At 49.9% G+C, this 22,401-nt stretch overlaps 1 protein-coding gene across 3 annotated transcripts in view; it reads right to left on the reverse strand.

Annotated features, from left to right (window-relative positions):
- The window catches only part of ARK2C (arkadia (RNF111) C-terminal like ring finger ubiquitin ligase 2C), a 45,356-nt gene extending 25,806 nt beyond the window's left edge, over positions 1–19,550 (reverse strand). For 2 of the 3 annotated variants that reach the window (XM_080572335.1, XM_080572334.1), the window contains exon 1: positions 19,341–19,550. In XM_080572335.1, coding sequence (XP_080428461.1) covers positions 19,341–19,401 — 61 coding nt within the window. In that variant the 5' untranslated portion in view covers positions 19,402–19,550. The remainder of the gene's footprint in view (positions 1–19,340) is intronic. The other variant, XM_080572333.1, reaches the window with a different exon arrangement.
- Between the last annotated feature and the right edge of the window lie 2,851 nt (positions 19,551–22,401).

A 22,401-nucleotide genomic window follows, 5' to 3' on the forward strand; every position in this document is an offset into this window, starting at 1 on the left:
AACTCAGAGGTTGCCCTACAGTGGCCAACTACTTTCCAATGGCCAAAAAGCCAAACGGATGCTCCAAGCCCCTCAGCCCAAGGGCTTGGCCAGGCTTTGAAAGTCCACCTCAGCTGGAGAAGAGGGAAATAGCAATCATTTTGCTCAGAAGGTCAGCTCTGGATGTTGGAGGGTCTCCACTGGGATGCTGGGCTGCTGCCCAGCTGCTGCTGTTATCTGAATGCTTTGTTTTCTGTGGGGCTGGGATTTTTTTCAGGAGTATGGGAACATTGTGCTGGGCTGGTGCTGGCTCAAGGTCATGCAGCACAGCCCAAGGAGGACTCTGCAGGTGTTACCTTAGGAAAAAGTCCTCTCCTCAGGGTGGGGATCCACCCATCATCCCCTCCGAGCCACCCGTTTGCTGGGGCGAGGATTGAAGGTGACCCTACAAAGGGGAAATTTCCCCCCAAACAGCCTCCCACCAGCTTTCCCTCTTCAAAGCCAGGTGTGCAACCCAGCAGCATGCAGGGAGCCTCCCCATGCAGTTACCCCACAGATTGACCCCCCCAAATCCCGGCAGACCCAGGGAAGAATTACTTGCAAGAGAGAGGTGCCAGGAAATTGCTGGCTGGCAGCAAGACTGGTAGCTCGTCCTTGTCTCAGAAGGTCACTAGGAGGGATGGGAACCTCCTGGGGGTACCTCTAGCCACAACAGGTTCTTCCCACCTCTCGTTCACATAAGACATCTCATAAGGGTCTCTGGAGAAAGCACCAGCCATGGTCCAAGGCTGGGAAAAAGCCTTGCTGTCATGGGAGGAGTGAGGGGCTCGAGCAGGTGGGGAGGATGCGTGGGGAGGAGCAGGAGGACCCCAGCAGCAAGGTCTGTGCTCTCCTTCGAGCAAAACGCAACCTCCAGCAGCAGCTCCCCATCAGACTACTTCAGCCAGGTGACGCAGAGCTAACCTGGGCATCACAGGGTGGGAAATGGATCCAGAGTCCTCGCACTGCACCAGTCTCGGTGGCACGATGGGCACCCCTCTGGATGGAGAGCGCTGGGGGCCAGGGGGAGCTGCTAGGAGAAGAAGGCACTTCCCGGGGGAGACAAGCCAAACCAGGTGGCCTCAAGTCACCTGAAGGGAGGGTTTCCATGGCACTGGCAGGCCAGTTTATCTCCCCTTACCAGTTTCTTTTAAAGAACTGCCTCCTCCCGCTGTGCAGTGCGGGAACAAACTGCCTGCCTGGCACCCGAGCTGACCTCCCGTTATGAGTTTTACTGTTCCTGACAATGGTTTTGCCAAGCCTGCTCAGACAGAAACATTTTTCCTCTCTCACGTGGATGTTGTTTTATTACATCCACCTCAGAAGCCTATGTGCTGCCATTCAGCATAACCAGCAGGCACAGCGGGTAGGGGAAGGCTGTGCAGCCCTCAGACCTGCTGGACCAGCTATCCCCCCTGAAGAAGCCTGTCAGCAGCACCAGGTTGCCACTGTTACCTTGTTTTCCAAAGCTTTTGAGAAACAAAACAGGAATTGAGAGGTAATTCAACTACTGGGGCCATGGGTGCTGCTTTTAGAGATGCAAAGAAAAAAAAGGCAGAGGTTTCCAGTCTCATCCCATTTGAGCAGCTTGCTCAGGTTATAGAATAACCTGTAAATTGTTGTTTATAGGGATAGTTAAGTGCCCAATAAACACCAATAGTGGCAATGACTGAAGTGAGTGAGCTGTCAGTGGGGAGGAAGGGAGGATGCTGCTGTGGCAGAGCAAGCGTTCCCCAGGCTTCCTGCCCTGCTGATGCTGCTCCCACCGGCACAACGGGCACCTTTAAACCTAACTGATGCATCAACCCATGTATTTTGGGGGACAGCCACTACCTGCCACATATGAGGTGAGATTTCTGTCATGCAGATGGGTTATTTCATGTTTGAAGACTATCTCATCCAGTGACTTCAGTTGGTGTGAGATTCAGCAGCTCTCCAAACTCCTGGTCTTGGACCTCTGGCGGTGGTAGGAGACCCCAGTGTTGGACACCATGAACTGGATGTTGGGAGAACTGCTGAGCCCAGTTCGACCAGCCATCAATGCCAGCACAAGAGGCGAGGAATTTGCCAGGTAAATTAACACAATGCTGTTAGGGAAGGTTGGTAGCCTGGGTGAGACACCTGCAGCCTTAATGAACTCTTTCCATGAGAGTCTAACCCCTGGTAAAACTGATGCTTTGATTCTGCTTTTCCCAGATAAAATTGGTGTTCAGTACTGTTCCTGAACTGGCAACATGTAGGTTAGGTGAAGCATTTAAAAGACCAGATTTCCAAACTAATACAAGATCTGGTGATGCATCTAGTGGATATCCCAAAATGGCCATGCAGCTCCAACCCTACAGCAGATCATAACCCGTAGAGTGCTCCCACCTCATCGCAGACCCAGCCAAGCAGTTAATAAATCTCAGACTGGCTCAAGCTTTCCTCTACCCCCAGAAATTCCTCTCTGAGCATGGCTGTCCATCCATTGAAGCTATGGGAGATGGAGCAGGAGCTGGGACGGGAGGCTGGCAGAGACAATGCTCTGCTTCTCAGCTGCTGATTAAACTGGGATGACGATGCTCAGCAAAATGCCAAATTAATTAGTGCTAGCCACACGATCTACAGGTCCCTTTTGGCTGCAAAATTTTAGAATCTCCCAAATTCATTTTCACATACCTCCCCAGCCTGACATTTTCCCTTGAATTTGCTGTTCCTGAAGCTGTGTCTCTCTTTGATAAGGAGGCTTGTGCCATTTTTAGACACCGTGATCTTGAACGTATGACAGGAAGAATTCAGAGCCTTTCAGAGGGGATGGACTAATCTTTGGCTGTTATTTAGCAGAGGCTTGCAGAGCAGCGCACCACCTCCTGCTTGATATTGCGATGACCTTTCAGCTTCATTTGTGAGGCCATCTGAAATTTGCTTGATTTCAGTTCCTCTGCAGGACCTTCAAGCATATTTTTCATGCTGTGGCAAATCACACAACACCCAAATTAGCTGATTCTGGGCTTAACTAACACACAGAGATGGCAAAGCACTTGCCTGGTGTGGTGTGATCCAAGCTGGTTTATGGACCCTGTTTTACAGAGGGGACAGGAGAAGGGTAGAGGACAACCTGGCCTGGGCAGCAGAGGTGGTGGTGGTGGACATGGGGCCAGATCGAGTGTCTCTGACAAAAAAGTGCTCATACAACCACAGGTTGCTGCCATGCCATCCTCTTCCCCACTTCACCTTGGTGATGCAGCGGGAACCAAAGCCACCTTTTCCTCTATGGCCAGCCAAGGTCTCCTACACCACCCGTTTGCATTTAGGGATATCATCCCGGCCGTGCTACCACACCAATTTGGGTGTTACCATAGCTAGGAAGAGGAACCAAAGAAGAACAGCAGGGCTGAGTTTCTACCATTAGCAGCCTGGATACCCCTTTTTGCTTTACACACCCTATTTGTCTCAGCCTCAGGCGGTTTTCTGCCCTGCAAGCCATACACGTGTGACCAGGAACAGGAAGAGTTATCCCAGGAGCAGCTGGGTCAGCCCTGGGGAGGGGGCAGTGGATTTACAGACCATAAGAGAGCTCAATTCCATCTACATGTATCACTCCTGCATCTTAGGGGGTGAAGGCCCGTCCTTCCCAAAGCATCTCAGAGCACCTTCTACAGAGCACCTACCCCAGATGTTTAGGAAGCCTTCAGGAATTTGTAACTTGACCTTTTTAGCTGGCACCATGCCACCCCAGAGCTTCCCCCTGGCTCCAGTGAGACATCTCCCTCTGCTCCAGAGCGAAGGGGAGACTATGCCTTTCCTGCAAAGCAGCTGGGATGCTGAACTCCTTCTCCAGCTTTGCTCTCTCCCACAAGAGCCCCCATCTCTCGCCTGCACCACCATAGCAAATGTGCCACAGGACGAGTGCGGCCCATCCTTAACAAACAGGCGATAAACCCAGGTGCTACTCCCAGCTTGGACACCTACCCGTACCTTTTACCTTTGGCATAGCCCCCACCCAGCTCAGCCCATGACCCAGTTGCACAGATGCTCTTCGCAGCGAGCATCCTCACAGAGGGAACATCCCAAATCAACACAGGCTCCCTGTCCCCTGGATATATCACATCAGCCTGCACTTCCCACTGGAGCGAGGCTTGCAGCTGAGCACCATGGATGGGGAGAGACCCCATCCATACTGGGCACCCACCTGGATTTTAGCCATTCCCAAGGCCAGATGGGGAGCACAGTCACTGCAGGTAGCATGCTGCTGGGTCAAGCAAGGCGGCACCCCGTGGGCGATGGGTGCATTGGAGGAGACCCCTCAAGGGTATAGGGCCTGTGCATCCTAGTGAAGCAAACGAGACCAGGAGGGTGATGGTGAGTGATGGTGATGGTGATGGTGATGGGATGAACCCATGTGAGTGTGGCAGAGGGCATCACAAAATTTCTCACCAGTTCAGGGCAAACAGACCATGCCATGCTCTTCCCAGCAGCACACAGAAGCCTACCAAGAATGTGCAGTTCTGAAGTAGAAAAAAATACACCTTTTCTAGCCCCACATGTGACCTCCAAGCCCCAAGGATTTTTACTGATTGCTAAATTTAATTTATTTTGCTGTCTTCTCAGGGCTATGGCTTTGCAGTGCTGGGCCAGTGTTGTTTCCATTACAGCCTGATGGTGTTCAGAGAAGCTTCAAATTAAATATCAGTCACACATTAAGGTCAGGCAGCTCAGTTCCATTAATGGGTGGCAAGGCTCAGCCTCCATGTAATGAATGCTGCCCGTGCCTCTTAATGATACCAGAAGAGGGACTGGGCAGCACCAACGCACAGCAATTGGCACCCCACTGACACCGGGACCACACAATTGATTTTAAAAGTCCATTCATCTTCTACAAATCATGGCTTCAGTTTTCCTGACCTGTGACAAATCAACACAAGCCTCAACTGAAAGATAGAGCCAAGAAAGAAAGAAAAATAAAAACACCAAAAAAAAAAAAAGAAAAGAAAAAGCAAGAAACAGATTTCAGCAAGGTTGTTCTGTTTCAATTTCTGCCCCTCACTTTATGAGCAAAGTTAAAGGTTTTTTTACCCTGCTGTTAGATTCCTGCTAGCCACAAAGAGGGCACAGGGGATTTAAAGATGCTTCAGGTTCCTCCCTGTTGCTGGACTCATGGGCTTTGGGTCTGGATATGCCCACCGCAGTCAGACCTGTAGGGTGCTATTCTCCACCTGGTTTTCACAGACCAGCAGCCACCAAAACTGGGGCCCCCTTGGGCTCTGCAAGCTGCCAAGAAGTGGCTTTGGGGAGCCAGCGTTTGCATGGCAGGGAAATGTCACCTCCACATCCCCTCCTGGCATGGCCCCATGGCCGCTGGCCCACTGCACCAGCAGTTTCTCTCCCTGCCTCTCCCTGCGAAGTGACATAGCTACTGTCACCCATGGGCAAAGGAAGATTTACTGCTAAAAATGTCAGAAAACACTTTTCCTACTCTTTAGCACAATTAACCCAAACCTGAGGGTGCATCCAGGTCATGTCTATGTTGGACCAGTACGAGCTGCGACTCCTTGTAGAGCCGGTATTAGCAAAGCCCCATTTGGGACACAAGGTGAGGATGTTCTCCACTGTGTAACATGAGAACGACAGAGAAGAAGTTGACTTGCACTGGGCTGAAATCAGAAGCTGCTCCATTGAAGCAGGATGAAAATGTTAGTCATTTGTGATACCCAGTGTCTAACCAGCTGTGTGCCCAACACCATCATTTTAGAGACATATTGTGTGTAATTGGGGTAGAGGAGAAGAGAAGGTGGGGAAGAGGAGGAGATAGGACCTTAGGGCACTACCACAGCATGGAAAGTCTGGGTTGCAGGCTAGAAGCTGTCACATTGTCATTGCTGAGGCATTTGGGAGGTTTACAATAGCTCTTTTACTCTGTAAAAATCATCCTTCCTAAAGCAAAACATGTATTCCACCTGAGTACAAATAAGAGTTAAATATAGGCAGATCAGCTTAATAGTGTAGTTATGCCTATTAAAGTGACTGTAAAACTGACATCAAGGCATTTCACATAAATTCCCTCTCAGCGGCTCCAAATCTGATTTACTTCGACAAATCCCCTGCTATTGAGAAGTGGCCACAAGGCTCCACATCAGCTGCCAGACGGAGGTGGTGGATTCAAAAAACCAAGCTCTACCAGCCACACGAGGAAAGCAAACCTATTGATCAGAGTGGCTAGATAAGGAAGTCATACGGTTACTGTCGGCAGTTAGGTTTTCCCCAGATCATTATTTTTAAGCAGATTTCATAGAAAAGATGTGGCCTGAGTCACTCTTCCAACTGCTGTAATAGGTGATAACAAGAAAATGCGTGACCTTGGATTAAAACAAAATAAGGTTAAAATCATTCTTTAAAGAAAAGTCTATCTCCTTTATCTTTGCTCAGTAAGGAGCATGGAAAGGAGGATGAAAACCTGACATCCACTTTTCCCCATCCCCATTTACATTTCCCCAGGAACTTTACCTACCAAGCAGCAGACTCATCCACACTTTTCCTGTTCCCTGAGTTTTACACCCGGTGGCCTGCAAGATGGATACCAGCATGTTGTACAGGGGGAGGCAGGAAGGTAGGAGACCAAAAGCACTCACGCAACCTTAGGGAAGACCAGAGGGTCCCGCAGAGCTGGGATCAGCATGATGTGCCCACATACCTCTTGCCCACCCAACCTACATGTGATGTTTGGGCACATGGGAGTATGTCCAGCGCTTTGGGGAGAGCAGGTTCCTGCTCCAGGCATTATATCAGCCCTGTGGTGGTTGGGGACCAGCCCCATGCAGATGTGGCTGTGGAAGTGGATCCACATGGAAAGTCCCCTTGTTTGGACTCTGGTGCCAAGCAGAAAGAATGTGTCCTACATTGAGTTTTATGGTGGGGAACGTTTTATGGAAAGGAGGGCTCAGTTTTGCCCTCTGGGAGGTGGGAATTGGGGGAAACAGTCACTTTTCCATTGTGCTTTTAATCATTCAGTTTTGGGAAGATGCCCCAGGTGCAAACTGCACCCCTGCCTAGATGGCCGTGGGAGAAGGTGTCCTCCCAGGGAGTGCTGGCCCAGGAGCCAACAACACTGAGGTGCTGTCAGCTCCATCCTTGCACATATTCCAGCCTTGGCTGGGCAAGACCCCGAGACACCCTTCCCCAAGCAGGAGGCTGGAGACCTCCAGAAGTCCCTTCCCAACTGAAGTACTCAGCAACTCTTGTCAGCTGCTGGAAGATGCTCTAGCAAAAGCATAATGTGCCCACAGCAGCACGATGGGGCAGCTGGGTATGTGCCTCCTCATTACAGCCCCAAAAGCATTAACAGCATGGAAGAGTCTCCTCTTCCTCAGCTGCAAGGGGTGTGCTTGTGAATGCACACCCATGCACAGAGGAATGCGGTGCACAGCACTTCTGCATCACGAGGAGTGCAGATTTCACTTAAAGCCTGGAATAAAAATAGTACTAGGTGTGCATTTTCCATTTATACCATCAGTTTGCAGCGTACCCGAACCTTTAGGGAAGGCAGGAATAGATTACACGTGTCTTGGTTTTTTTTTGTTTTGTTTTGTTTTGCGGTGCTAACTGCTGAATCCCAGAGAAGACTTCTGCCTTAACTGAAATAATAGGGCATGAGTGATACTAACCCATGTAATGTCTGGTGGTTGGTGGTTTTGGCAGATATCAAGTAGAAGAGAGAGAAGCAGCAATTATAAAGGTATATTTCATATCTAGCCCAGCTCTGGAGAAAAATACCAGCTGTTCAAGCCACAAGCCCTGTTGACTTCGCAGAGCTCCCAGTAACAAACAAAAAGGAATTAAAGTTGGGACCTGAACTTTTAAGTTTACGTTAATTAAAGCCTGCTGTCTCTAGGACATTGTTGAGCTGCATTTCTAAAATTTCTCTCGTGTTCTTTGAGAAAGATAAACTGCAAAGTATATAAACCCATTCCTCCATTTGGAAGAAGCATTTTGACCAAGCAAATCAAACTGAACCCCACGAGGAGGTGCCTGCAGGCTCAGAAGTTACTCATGATTTGGCAGATCTGCAAACCTCCAGCCCAGAGAGGAGACCACAGGCTGTCCCCAAGCCCTGAGTACCCTCATGCAGAAAGCTCAACTTCTGACATTTTACAGTGGGATCGTTCTAGTTTTTACAGTAACAACACAAGCTGTACAGATGGAAAACTTCCTCCCAGGGCCCCTGGGTTCGGGTCATTTACTCTCCTGCTTTGACAGTGTATATGGGTTTCTGCTCTGTGATTTGGAGAGCTGCACAGCAGTGTAGCCCCCACTAGCATTAACCTGCACACAGTTGTAAAGGCACAGATGCCCTTGTACTATGGATGCAGCTCGGGCAGAGTTTCATTTTCTCAGTGAAGAGCTGTGTCCAAGTCAACCAAGCTGCCCAGTCCTTCAGAGCAGCTTGTTGGACAAGTATACATTTCACTTCATTTTATGGAAACACAGAAGTGACCACCCCATCCCCTGCCCAGCTTGGATGTGGCGGAGACCAACGGTTCTTCAAGCCACACCAGGGCTCAGACAATTCCTATCCCACAGCCACAAGATTTCCAGGATCTCTGAGCCCTGGCGAGAGCAGGACACCAGAGGTGAAAGTCCCCTTCTATGCTGGGAAGGCCTCCTGCATGTGGATACACAGGGAAAGCAACTCCTGCGCCTTAAGGGCTGTGCCACGGCCAACCCAAACCCCAAGGAGACGTGGGGAGCAGACCCCAGCGGCAGGCGTGAATATGAACAAAGCACCTTTTCATTAGCCTTTTGGTGCCTGAACCTTGGCAAAAAAAATGCATTTTCATGTTGCTGTTGTGTTCTGGGCTTTTTCCCCCCCCTCCTTTTTTTTTTTTTTAATCACAAAGTCTCATTATATTTGTTGGCTTTCTCAAAGCTCCAGCTCCCTGGCGTGATGCGGGAGTGCGTGCATCACGGCATCACTAGAAACAGACTTGGGCTTTACACTGAAAAAAAAAAAGAAAAGCAACCAGGAGCTGGGTCTATTCACCAGCCAGAGAGGAACATTTTGGCTCTGGGGGCAGGGTGCCACCTCTGCACACCCACCTGCTCATTTAACTTACCTCCAGTGGGCTGCCTTCAGAGAGGACTCCCCAAGGTCCTCTGCAGTGGTGGCAGCTCCATGTGGGCTTAGTTGTTGGGTGCCCTGGCACTTCCCTCCTCCCCATTGCCATCCCCCTGCCTGGCCATTGCTTGCAAGAGGGACTCACCACCAATTTGAGGCTCTTTGGCTCTTGTGCTGGCCTGGATGCCACCTCCCACCAAGGGACGTTGCTGGTGATTTAGGTTTCTGCAAAGCATTTCCATCCCTACATTTCCCATTTGAGTTGCAGGGATTTGGGAAGGGGCCCTCACTGCCTCCCTGCTCCCATCGTGGAGACCAAAAATCTGTGACCAACAATGCCAGCGTGCCAAAGCCAGGAGGTGGGGGAGAGGCAAGGCACCAGCACCCCCTGTTTGACATGGTGAAAGAGCAGCAGCGCTTTTGCACAGGTATTTTATAGAAAGCACCTGTCAAAACCTCCCCCCTCTAAAAGCAGTGTTTTCTAGAAGTGCCTAACATGCCCACACTTTAAAGCTGGCACTGTGGTTACAAGCGAGCCCTCAACATCACTGCGCTCCCAGCATCAGTTATTGCAGCATCCATCACAACCACCTCCTGAGGCAGGGGACAGGGGACAGTGCTCCTTCTGCAGCCTCTGCAAGCACAACCTCCCCATCCCTTCAGCCCATACAGAGCTCCCCAGGAGGTTCTCCGTCTTCTGGACACGCTGTGCCAGGGACAGCAGTTCCTTGCCCTCCCCTCCACCCACACGCACGCTTCAGCATCTTGAGTGTTTGAGCACCTTCGGTCCCTGAGGCAGGGAATGAATATGAGGAAGGAGCAATTCAGAAAAACCCACCACATCCAGAGGGAAAAATGTGGCAGATGTTTAAAAACATGCTGGGAAAGGAAAGAGGTGAAGGTGAGGGAGCAGTGTAAGGGTAATACCACCAGCAGTGCTGGCCAGGACTACTGCGCTGGCATGGGACAGCTGGGATGCAGAGGAGAGGAGCTCTGATGGTGCAGGTTTGGCTCCCAGCCTGCCCAGTCCAAATCCTTGCACTAATCAATGGTAATGACCACTTCTGGCCTTGAGATCTGGGACCAGCCTCATAAAAGCACTTGCTAAGAGCAGCAGATGCGTCTCTGCAGACAGCCAGAGGATGTTCTTTACAACAGGTCACACTGGGCACCTAGCAAACATACTTTGGCTTCCCTAACAGCCCCCCAGCTCTGTTCAGGAGGAACCTCTTTCTGGCCAGAGAACGAGGGATTCACTTTGCCTCCTTCCCCTTGGCCCACGTCCCATTTTTCTAAGCTTGTAACTGCCTCCTGGCAATGTTGTCCTCCCCAGAACACCCCTGCACCCTACAGGAGAAGCACCTGGATGGCATCACAGGATGTTAAAGCACTTTCTGTTGATTAAATACATCTGATTCCCACACAAGCTGATGTCACCAAACAGTTTCACAGCACAGGGATGCAGGGGACTGAGGCAGTCCATCCCTGACCATCTCATGCTTTCCAAGTGAGTATTGAATACTGAACCCATCTCTCTGACATGCGAGAAATTACAGTGAAGTGAAATGTTCCTGTATGAAAACCCCTCCTGAACGACTGCGATGCAATGGTTTTATTCTCTGCTTCCAGGTGATGCTGTTTTATTCCTTGCTGTAAGATAGCACTTCACTTCTGGGGCTGTGGCCTATCTCATCTCAGCTCAAATGAAACATTTAAAAGCCCTTTTCCTGTCATTTTGCTGAAAAACTCAAACACAGTATAAAGCCAGGAAAATAAGTTTTCAGCCAGTGGACCAGAAAATCATCATCAAAACCAGATCTGTTTTCACATAGCCCCTGTCCCGCTTGCCCACTAGGACTCGACACCCCTCACCCGGAGGTAGTCCCCATGCAACACGCCTGTCCCTACACTGCCGGTGAGCTGCTGGTGTTCAGCTCACAGCTTCATGGAGCAACCTCGTAGCCAGAAGTCCAGCCCCCAGCAGTGAATTTAACGCAGGAAGGAGCCAAAGAGCTGAGATTGAGGAAGGACGGGTGATGGGCGTGCTGCTGCTTTAGTAAGAGCAGAAAGCTCTTCTGTTGGTCGCCCTTCACCCCTTGCAGATTGGGGGTTGAGGGGGTCTGTGTCCCCTCGTCCCCCAACCTCCACCTGCCTCCTGCCCACCCAGGCTGACCCACACTGTCATTTCCCACCCGAGCCAGTAATCAAAACGCCAACCTGCAGCCCCAAACCAGGTTCGTTGTGACCGCTGGGCTCTTCCCAGAGAACACAATACACCATTATCTCCCATTAACACAGAAGTTCCCTTTCAGGTCAATGAGGGCTGAGCAAAACCAGCCTGCACGGCTTGAAATGGGGTGCTGAGCTCGGGTCACCCGCGTGCAAACTCAGCACCTCCTCTATCTGGTCCTTTTCTCATAGGATCGCATGCAACTGAGATATTAACTATTAAAAAATGTGTTCTCCAGGCTTGTTCGTCCAAGCCCATTCATGTCATGCTGTTTCTGTGCAGAAAGCTGCTTCATTCCTTATCTCGGCCTCTGGAGATCTGTGGGATATCACAAATAATGATTGGACAAGATAAGGGTTTTCCAACGTGCCAGCTCCTAACATCTAAAATGCCTCATCACAATGGCCCCAAACAGACCAGTACCTGGGGATGCTATATCTCATTGATTTCCAGTCCAAACCCCTGCTCTTTTCCAGATGCTTTGAGCAAAATTTGCATTTTTCCCCCCATTCTCATGCCTTAGACGCCCATCTCTAAACCCTACCAACACCCTCGCGTCCCACCGGTAAGAGCAGAGACCAAAGACGCCTGATTTTGGCCACGCAAATCTTAATCCCCTCCCTGTCCCTTCCAGCTCTGAGATTGAGGGAGCTTCTTAATTTCAATTAGCTGCTCCTGCAGTAAAGCACCCCTCCAAGGCAGTGAGCTGTCAGGATACGTCCCTCTGGGGCTGACCACGGCAGCAATGCGAAGCTGGGCTCGCCGGCAGCATGATGCTAATAGACCGGTGATTCACAATGCTGCAGAGTTTGGGGGAAATGTAGCACCATTCATGATCAAGAAGTGCTCTTGTTTTTGGCTAAATATATAAAATAATCACTCATCCCCTGAGCAGCAGATGCAAATTATACATAGTATTAGCCTCAGATGCCAGCCGCTGTCGTTCTGGTGCAGAATGAAGCCGTTTCTCAAGGCTCCAGAAGTCCCTTAATCTGCCTTTTGATGTCAAATGACAAATTTCTTGCCAGGAATCATTAATGGGACGACTAATGAAAGCTGATAAGTGAATTTATAAATGAAATTAAGATATTAATATTAAAGGCCAGGCTAGAAGAAAGAGAAATGTGGACTTAGCAACAACAAGAAGCGTGGTGATGGGCACGGGATTTACAGCTCCCTTCCCACCAGGCACATTGCAGACATGGCATCTGCCACCCAGGGGACATGGAAGGTGCCAGGCTTGATGAACACCTCTCCTGGAGCACTGGCATCTCCAGTACCTTCAGATGCTGCCTGAGGTTTAAAAAGCTCCTCCCTGGGCTCCTTTGCTCAAATTTGCCAGCAAATCTCAGATGATGGTTGAAAATGTGCCAATAGTCTCGTAAAGATTGCCAAACTCACATGAAAACAAAATAATTAGACTGGGGACAGTTTGCTGACAATTAATTTTTTTTAACACCTAAAACTAGATTCTCATCTTACTCATCCCACTATAAATCCCAAGCAACTATTTTAAAGGTTGAGGAGTCATTTTGGATTTATGCACGTATAAGCAAGTTCAGACCTTTAAAGCTAGATCCCATGTCCTAGCAGCTTCACCAGGAACCCAAAACTCATTTCCAGCTCCAGCTTCTCCTCACTGAGGTTTGGGGCTCACAGCTGAGCCTGTTTAAGTCTCAGCTCCCACCAGCTGCCAACAAATAGTCTGAACGGAGCAGACAAATGTCCCCCAATGCCCCAAGGGCACAAATGAGATCCTATCCAACACTGTAAGGGTTGCACAAGAATGGGTACTGCCTCACTAGCAAAACAAACAAACAAACAAATAAACAAAACCAGGAGAAAGCTTCCTTTTTTTCTGTAGATGCCCAGCTTATAAGCAGGAATATCATGGAAACAGGTTGGAGGGCAAGTGCTCATGAGCGGTGCCTCCTAACACATCCATAGCTTCCAAAACCACCAAGATCCCTTTGGATATATCTGTGTTTGAGCTCGCAGTGCAACAGAAGGAAGAGCTAGATGCCCCCAGAAGGCAGATGAGGAAGCCCAGAGACCCCACTGGAGGAGCCCAGCACTGGGAGCAGCCACAGCACGGCAGATGCACAGGGCACTCTGTCTTTTGGAGATTCCCCAAGCCTGGAGAAGATGGGAGCAGTTTTTTGGAGCAGCTCCTAACTCAAAGCCAGCCTTGGGTGCCTGGACACCAGAGTCACCATCAGCCTTGTTCAGCTCCAAGAGTCCTCCTCGAGGGCCCTTCAAAGAAATGCCATGTCCATGAAGTCACCCATTGCCTGGTTTTCTCCACTTTTAGGGAAATACCTGCTCCTTGCACCATTCATGGAAGAGAGATGCACGATAACAGCTCCACAGCATCACTGGAGCCCTCCAAGGAAAATGAGCAATGGGCAGCAGCACCGTCAAAGCAAATAGTCCCCAAAAACATGAACCCAAGGTGAGGCATCCCCAGAAGCAATAAAATTCAAAGGAGGCTTTTGCTAGACCACAGGGTCCCTGCTTGGTGCCTTTTGCACTTCTAAACTGTTCAGAGCAGTTTCTTCAAAGCAGAGAAGAAAAACCCTGGTTTCAGTTAGGTCACAGAGGGAGATGTTTGCCAAAATCCATCTGAAACCAAAGCAGCTGGCCAGGCTCATCATCTCAGCGGCACATCTGCGTAAAGATGCAAGCAGCCCTTTCCAGACAGAGGTCTACTGATGCCAACCATTGCAGGGCTGATGGTCCTTTGTCAGGGAAGATGCTCTCGTCTCACTAAAATGAAGGATTTCATCTCTTTTGAGAGGTCTTCTGCACAGGGGTACCCAGACCTCCCCCTGCACCCACACCTCAGGTGTCACCTCCAGGCAGGGAGGAAGACAGGGACATGGTGGCAGAGCCTGGGGTCGAACTACACCTCACCTCCAGCTTCTCCTTCAGGGGAAGACCTCCTCCAGAAAGCACCAGGATTTTGTGCATGCTGCAGCTCCAACCCACTGTGGTAGCCCTCATTTTGGGGGCACCCCTTTGCTCCTGCAGCCGTGACGTGATGCTGACACGTGCAAAGTTGTGTTCCCTCAGTTATTCATGGAGACATCCAGGTTCTTCTCCAAGCTACTTAAATCTTCTTACGAACACCTCCCCACAGGCACATCCTCACATTGAAGGGTACCAACGTGCCCCTAATTGCCTCTCCCCATAACCGCATCTTCACTGCTTCCAGCTTTGCTGTGGACCCTGCTCAGCTTATCTACCCAAAACAAAGTGATAATTTGCATTAAGGAGCTACAGGCCACGAGCATGCGACTTTCCTGCAGGAACGTTTAAAGGAAGGAAGAGAAAACAACGGCGATTAAGAACGTTTACCAGGAGAGATCCACAGCACGTGCCCACCAGCACAACCCAGCCACTGCTGGGGCTGTGAAATGCAAAGGACCAGCAGGCAGGAAAATGGGTGAGAAAAGGTCCTGGAGACTGCAAAACTAAGGACAGGAGGAGCAGAAAGGGTTAAGCAGATGGGACTCAGAGCAGAAATGAGTTTGATTTCACTGAGTGCTGGCTGCAGTGAGCTCAGCATGAGCACTCCAGCACCAGCGCCCGCTCCCCAAACACGATGTGGGGCTCTGCTGTTTCAGAGGGAGAGCTGAGCAATTCCCAAAAGACCTGAGTTTCACCCTAAGAAGGTTTAGGAGTAAGATAAGACCAAGGAAGGACTAAATTAGGGCCTCCCATGGAGTCCTGTGTGGGCAGCCAGGGGAACCGTGACCCCCCCGTGCCCAGCCCCAACGCAGACTGACCCAAACTGAACCAAGAACAGGAGAAAATGAACATTTTCCCCACCGGGTGTTTGTCCCTGTCCTGAGCACACCGCAGCTGTCGTGCTTAAAAAACCACACTTTGCCCTTCTCCATCACAAACCTCCGCGTGGCCCAAACTCCTGGGCTTTGAGCAGGGAGCTTGCAGGAAGCAGCACTTGGAAGCTTTACTTCAGAGACTCCTGTTTAACAGGAAAGCAAAGCCTGGTGTAATCTCTTGACTCTGGGAGCTACAGGTTTTGTAAAACCACCCAAATCCCATGATATTCCCAAGAGAGTCCAGATGCTTGGCAGTGCCGTCATGATTCCCCCGGTTGCAAAGCCAGCTCTGCTCTTGGGGATTAAAGATGCTGTGGCTGATCTAGGCATAGGACACCTGCAACATTCCCCCACCTCTGCACTTCCAGCCATTCCCCCCCCCCCAAAATCTCCCTCCCCTCCAAAAATAATCAAGCTCACACTTACTCCATGGAGCTCCTTCCAGGCGGCTCGCAGAGGAGGGCTCAGCGCCAGACCCACGGCTCGGCAGCGACCGAGCCCACGGGTGGCTGTTTTGGGGTCCCGCTCTCCCCCAAAACACACACCCTGGGGCCGGGTTTTGGTGGCCAAGCACTGGGGCTGAGGGGCCCCCGGGAGGGATTTTGGGACCCCTCTTCCCATCCCAGCAGCTCTTGCCAGCCGCATTTGCTTTGGCACTTGGGCACGAACTCACCGCTTCTGAAATAACACACCTGCACGGGGCCAGATCCACACGCAGCAAGGTAAGTCCATATCAACGGTCATCAGACTTTGCTGATTATTCCCCAAATGAGGAACAGCAAAACGTGACCACCATCCCTTTACCTTTTCCTTAAAAAATGATGGAAATGGTGACCACAGCCTGAGCCCTGTGTAAGACCCGGATGGGTCCGGCTTCCATTTGGCAGCGTGGTTATTAAATTCCCGCAGATGTGTTTAAGACCTTTACACAATCCTTATATAAACCAGTCTCAGAGCCAGTTTTGTCCATGTTCGGGATTATCCTTCTCCCTGTTACAGAAAGAGGTTATTTAGAGCAGCCCACAGATTCGGGTTGGTGTTGGAGGGACGGGCACACATTACAGAAGCACTGCATGTGCCTCCACACCCACAGCAGCACCAGCACGGGATTTGTCTGGGGTTTCCTCAGCCCGCAGATGCTAAAATTAACAAAAAAAGATTATTTTGTCCATACAGATGGCTTTTCAAGACTCAGGGTGTCAAAGGAATTAAGTCATTAAAGTGCGGATGTGTTTGATGGATTATAAGCCACGAAAGCCCACTGGTTACTGACTAATAATGCCGGGAGGTGGAGAATGTTTCTTCTCCTAAGAATGTGCTTCTAACAAGACAGGTCAAAATATGATGCGGATGATAAATTGCTTAGTACAGGTTGCCATTAACCCAGCAGCTTTTTATTATCAGATTACTGAGGTACCCTCAGAACATACTGACCACCCTGTTTTGCTCTGTACCAGCACCACTTTGCAGGGTAAGACCTCGGCGGCCGCAGCTGCCCATGGGTTTGGTGAGGGACTGGGTTTATCCATGTCAGGGTTTCAGGGTGGGGTGGGGGAATCTTTTTGTTGTTGTTGTTGTTCACACCATAACCAAAATTCTCATCGTTTCATGTGGGGTGGGGGTTGAGCAATCAGAACAAACAAACAAAAAATAAAAAATAAAGAAAAAAAAAAAGGTCACATCAGAAAATGATCAGCCCCAACACACATGCATGTCTCCCTTCATGCAAGCGAGAAGCACAGCCTCCCTCCTCAGGGTGTGCGCGGGGACGTGTCGCACATGGAGCTCTGCACTGGCCCGGGGCGAGGATGGAGCAAGAACAAAGGGGCACAGCATACACTGCATCCAGGGGAGCAGGGAGCCCGCTGCTGCTCATATGTAGGGACAGGATGGCCCAACAGGCATTGAGATACACAGAAAAGGAAATATGGAGGAGGAGATTGTAACTCAAAATAGAACAGAAAACAAAAACTGAGGGTAAAACTAGGAGGAAGATGGAAAGGCATGGCCTTGCAGAATGATGCATCTCCTGGAGGGGTGCTGGGGGAGGCCAGGCGGGTGCCTCGGACCGCTTGCTCTTGTTTGGCTTGCTAGTGCAGCTCTGCAGGGACGGTGGCAAGGGGCTCATCTGGTAATTTTAGCAGTGGGAGCCACCAAACTGCCAAAATCCACCTTCCCTTGGTTAAGGACAAGCGCCCAGTCCTGCGGCTCCCCGCCTCCTTGGGACACCGCTCGGTCCCCCTGTGCCCCAGCCCCTCTCCTGCTGGCCCTGGCACCCGTGCACCACCCTATAATCAAAATTTGAAGGTTTTACAGGACTCTTCTGGGGGCCTGGGGCAGCGAGGGGGAGAGGTGAGAAGCAGAACCGCTCGCTAACCCCAAGCGGGTTTTGCTCAGCCCTCTGTGTTTCCAGATTTTAAGGCTCCCAGTGACTCCTCACAAGCCCGTGGGCCAACTCCATGACCAAAGTGGGCACTCAGAAGATGGTGGGCCCGGAGCAGAAAGAAGCAGCTAGGGCATTAGCAGCCGGGACAGTTCTAGGGCCCCAGCCTCATAGGGCTCTGGTGGGGATATTTACAGCCCTGGGACCGAGGCACGGCAACTTCTCACCTAGTAGATGGCAAGCGTGCATCCATGCTCAGATATAGGGCTATGGGCAGAGTGGATTTTTATTTCCCAGGGCCATTTACACCTCTTGTTAATCAGAGTTAAAGGAGAGAGAACCCCCCCCCCCCCATCCATCCAGAGGCCATCCCTCAGTTTGGTACCGGTCTGGTAAGGAAGGTACAACATAACTAGGATAAAATCAGTGGCGAACCCTTCATTAATTATCTATCTTTTCTGATTAATAGCGAGGGCTTGGATTTATTCTTTTTTTTCCAGCTATTCTGTCGTCAAGCAGAATTCTGCATTGGCACACTGGCAGCACAGAGCGTGCATTGCGGGAGCAATGTATACACAGAATAATGCTGAGGGTTGATATGGGATGGGGAAAAAAAAAGTATCTACGTTAAAAAGCCCCCATGTGCGCTAGGGAGAAATCCACTCACTCAGACCTCACAATGGGGGGGAAAGCAAGGAAAAAATCTAAACAGCAGGATACGACAATAAATGGGAAAACAGCAATAGAAAAAGCACACTAGGTTAATATCAGAAAACTAGTTTCTTTATTGAGAGATATATATTGAGAGGTATATTAGTATTAGTGGAATCATGTGTAACAATGTCATCATGCACACAATACAAAAAGGCAAGGCCCACCATGCTATGGAAGGGCAACAGAACAAAAGCAGCGTACACTGAGCAGATGCAGAGGCTACAGCACATTACATTTCAGCAGGGTATGTCTCTACAGAGAGATTTACATCAGAAACTAGGTAATGTAAAAAAATACAGACCATGCTTTAGTTTTAGTACAAGAAAAAAGGTGGAGATACACAACCAAAGGGTATTCGGTACAGAAAATTACCCACAAAATAAGAACAGGAAGTAATTCAGCACAGCAGAAAATAATGTTATCCCTGGTTAATGGAAATCCATTTTGCTGGTCGGGGGGGAGGGCCGGAAATCGGGCTTTATTTTGGGGGGGGGGCGCGATTGCAATCCCACCCCCCTTTTATTTGGGTTGTTACAAATCGCACCGAATTGCAGATGCCCTCTCTCCATTGTTTTTTTTTTTAATTTATTATTACTATTTATTGGGGGGGGGGTAATTTTTTCGGGGTTTTGGCACCGGGACCCCCCCTCCAGCCCCTCCCAAAACCCAGCAAAAGGAATCCCCCGGCAAGGATTTACAGTGCCATGTCCTCAGCCGCACAGGATGGGGGGCACAGATGGCTGGGGTGGCCACTAGGCTACGCGGGGGGTGAATTAAATAACAGAACAACGAAAACAAACGGAAATCAGTATTTAAAAAATAAAAATAAGAAGGATGGATCTATGGAAGCGCAGGCGGGGGGGGACAAGCGGGATGTTGGGGGGGGGCGGAGGAAAAAAAACAAAAACGTTAAGGGGGGGGTCGACTTAGGCTCGGGGAGGTGGGGAAGGGCCGGGGGGGTGCGGAAGGGGTACGGAGCAGCGCTGCCGTGCGCCCCCCCCCCCTCGGTTCGGGCAGCCCCGGGACGCGAACCCGCGGTCCATCGCGGCGTGGCGGTACCTCTGTTGCGCACGGAGCCGAAGACGGGCAGCACCAGGTAGCCGACGTGCACCAGGACCATGCTGCGCGCGGCCCCGGCCCCGGCCCCAAGGCCTCCAGCTCCCCGCTGGCCCCTCTCCGACGGCAGCGGCGGCAGCCAGGCCACGCTCCCTACGCGCGCGCGCACATACACGCAAAGGCGGCCGCCGCCAACGGCAACACGCCGCGAGCCGGCGCGACACACGCCCACTGATGGGGGGGGCGCGGCCTCCTGGAGGCTGAGGGGGCGCGGGCACGCGCAGCGCGCTGTGAGCGCACACACTGAGGGATGTGGGGGGTGACAGCATGGCCTCATCCCAATCCTAATCCCCATCCCTGTGACACCCGGACCCCGCTGGTCCCAGACCTATCCCGTGTATCCGCACACTGTATCTGGAGAATGGACAAAAAAAAAAAAAAAAAACACAAAAATCGACACTTTCCACACGTTTCTACCACTTGACCCATAGCCAACTGCCTGGGGTGGCAGCTGGTGGAGGTAGTCAGGGCCATGGCGTGCGCACACACACACACACACAGGAACCCAATCCCCAACACCACGGGTCAGCATTAAAATTGAAATTAAAATTATTAAAATTAAAGTTAGGCCTTGGTTCCCACCTGTCTGCACAGCCGAAGCTCAGCACCCACAGGCACTCGCTGGGGTCCTGGCAGCCCCGTCTTGGGGTGTGCCCACATGTTGGCCCTAAGTCATCCTCCAGCAGGGATGGCATGGCACCGAGCTTTTGCCTTCTCTGAAAAACAGGGTGAAACCCTCTAGGACACGGGAGTGGGATCAGCCAGCTCAAAGCCCAATGTACCAACATCATTTGAACCTGGCTTTTCCTTGCAGACCTCCACCACAACAGCAGAAAAGCCCTGGTGAACACACACATATATATTTTTTAATGTTGTTTTTTTTTTTTTTAATTTTATTTTTTCTCCCAGAAATTTTGAAGCCACAGCGTGCTCCAGGAGGACGTCTCGTACCCGCAGCAGTGATGCCATCGGATTGGAGACAGAAGATGTGGTGTCCACGCTACCAGCACACCTGATGGCATACTGCTGGCGTTTCGGTGCTCTCGAGTCCTTGCTGGGGGGAGAAATGCCCCGCTGGGCTTGGAGGGTGGTGATCAAGAGGAAATCGTACAGGGAGAGGTGGTGGTGCCCACATGATGGGAGCCCCAGCCGGGCTTTGGCTCCCAGCTTTGTTTGAGACTTACACTCAAGCTAGATTTACACTTATTTTGCTGATATTTCCTTAATGTTATAAATGAAGATACAACTCAATCTGAATTTAGTAATATTTATAAAAGGCAAGTAAACAGCGCTGGGTGCGCGGGGAGTCTATGCTCTACCAACACACACACACAACTGTCAAACTTACTAAATATATAGAACATTGCTTTTACATATTCATAAGAAACCCGAGTACGCCTATACATATGTACAATCAGAAAAGGTATCAATTGAAACATAAACATGGCAAAGTTTTCCGAATTCTGGCAAGTGTTTAACAAACAATCCGTTAAGTCTATTACTATTAATGTCCATGACTGGGGGAGCATAGTTGGAGTTGGTAATCCTGGTTGAAGTGATCCCATATCTTCCATGACTTCATTAATTTTTCTCAGATCATATAACAGCCTCCATTTTCCATTCCTTTTCTTGAGTACAAACACCAGAGAATTCTAGGGCTAGTCGTGGTGTTATAAATGACTGAGTCCCAAATAGGATTACAATCAAAGTTTACAATTTATTAAATGAATAGAGGCAAGCAAACAGCGCTGGGTGCGCCGGGAGTCTCTGCCCCACCAGGACGCACACCTGTTACGTAAGGAGGCTGGTTTTTATGCTCCTAGGCTAATACATATTCATTACTACTTCTAGAAGAGGCAGGGTTATTATAATTGGTTTCCCGAATCCAAAGTCCTCCCAGGTGCACCTGCTTATCAGTCTCTGTTAGTCTCTCAGGGGCCTCTCGGACGGGGAGGCTCATATTCTTCCTCCTTATCTGGTGGTCTCTTGGCCCGATGTCAGAAGTTACTGCACGTCCATGCAGAGTCAGCAGTTTTTCTCTGAAGAAATCCCTTTGTTCTCTTCTCACCTAAACCCAGGCCTCAATGTTAACCCTTCAAATCCCTTAGTGGCACGAATTGCTGGACCATTCCTTACAATCCCTCCCCTTCTTTTTAATATCATCAATTCGTGTCTCTTCTTCAACCTTTGTTAGTAACAATTGGATTTCATCAGTCAGTTCTCGGGGTGCCCATTTCTTAAGCATCATTATCGACACATCACCTTTTCTCTCACGAAGTCATCACAAATTGGGTGCTATTTATTATTCGCAGTACCAACAACGTAAAGCAAGGTATCATACAAGGTATAAACAATAATGTCATTACACCACATAAAAATAAAAATAACATCCTTTTAACCCATAGTCCACCAGGCAACCACGAAAAGAAATCCCAATCCATACCCTTCCAGGTTTGTACTGGGACCGGGGCTAACTTCCCAATTTCCTTTGTTATCTGTTTAACCACTTTTCCATTATCATCAATTTGTAAACAACAATTAGAATCGTTCGGTTTTCCACACACTCCCCCTTCTTCTGCTAGTAAATAGTCTAAGACCATTCTATGTTGAAAGATAGCATTCCTCATCTGAGTGGATTGATCAGCCAGAAGATCCAAGGCCGTCGGTGTTTGATTGGTTACAACTTCGAGGATAGCTTGCAACCTAATTATTGGGTTCAAATTATAAATAGGTTCTCGGGCTCCTGATACCAACTCATTCGGGTTCCAGGTAGCTGGCCCATAATGCTGTATGATTCTTTCAGGAGGCCATTCATCCTTTCCCCTCTTTTGGGCACTACCCCCAGCTAAGGAAGTATCAATAGATCGTTTCACTCTGTTCAGGTCATCATATAATCTTATTCCTAAATGATTTCCTTGTGTTTGTGACAATAAAAAGAACAAGGGTCTTATGTACCCCACAGCATATTCCCGACCAGTTTCCGGGTAGCCTCTTGTAAGCATGT

Source organism: Anser brachyrhynchus (assembly GCF_964034855.1).
Source record: "Anser brachyrhynchus genome assembly, chromosome: W".
In the NCBI taxonomy this organism is placed as follows: domain Eukaryota; kingdom Metazoa; phylum Chordata; class Aves; order Anseriformes; family Anatidae; genus Anser; species Anser brachyrhynchus.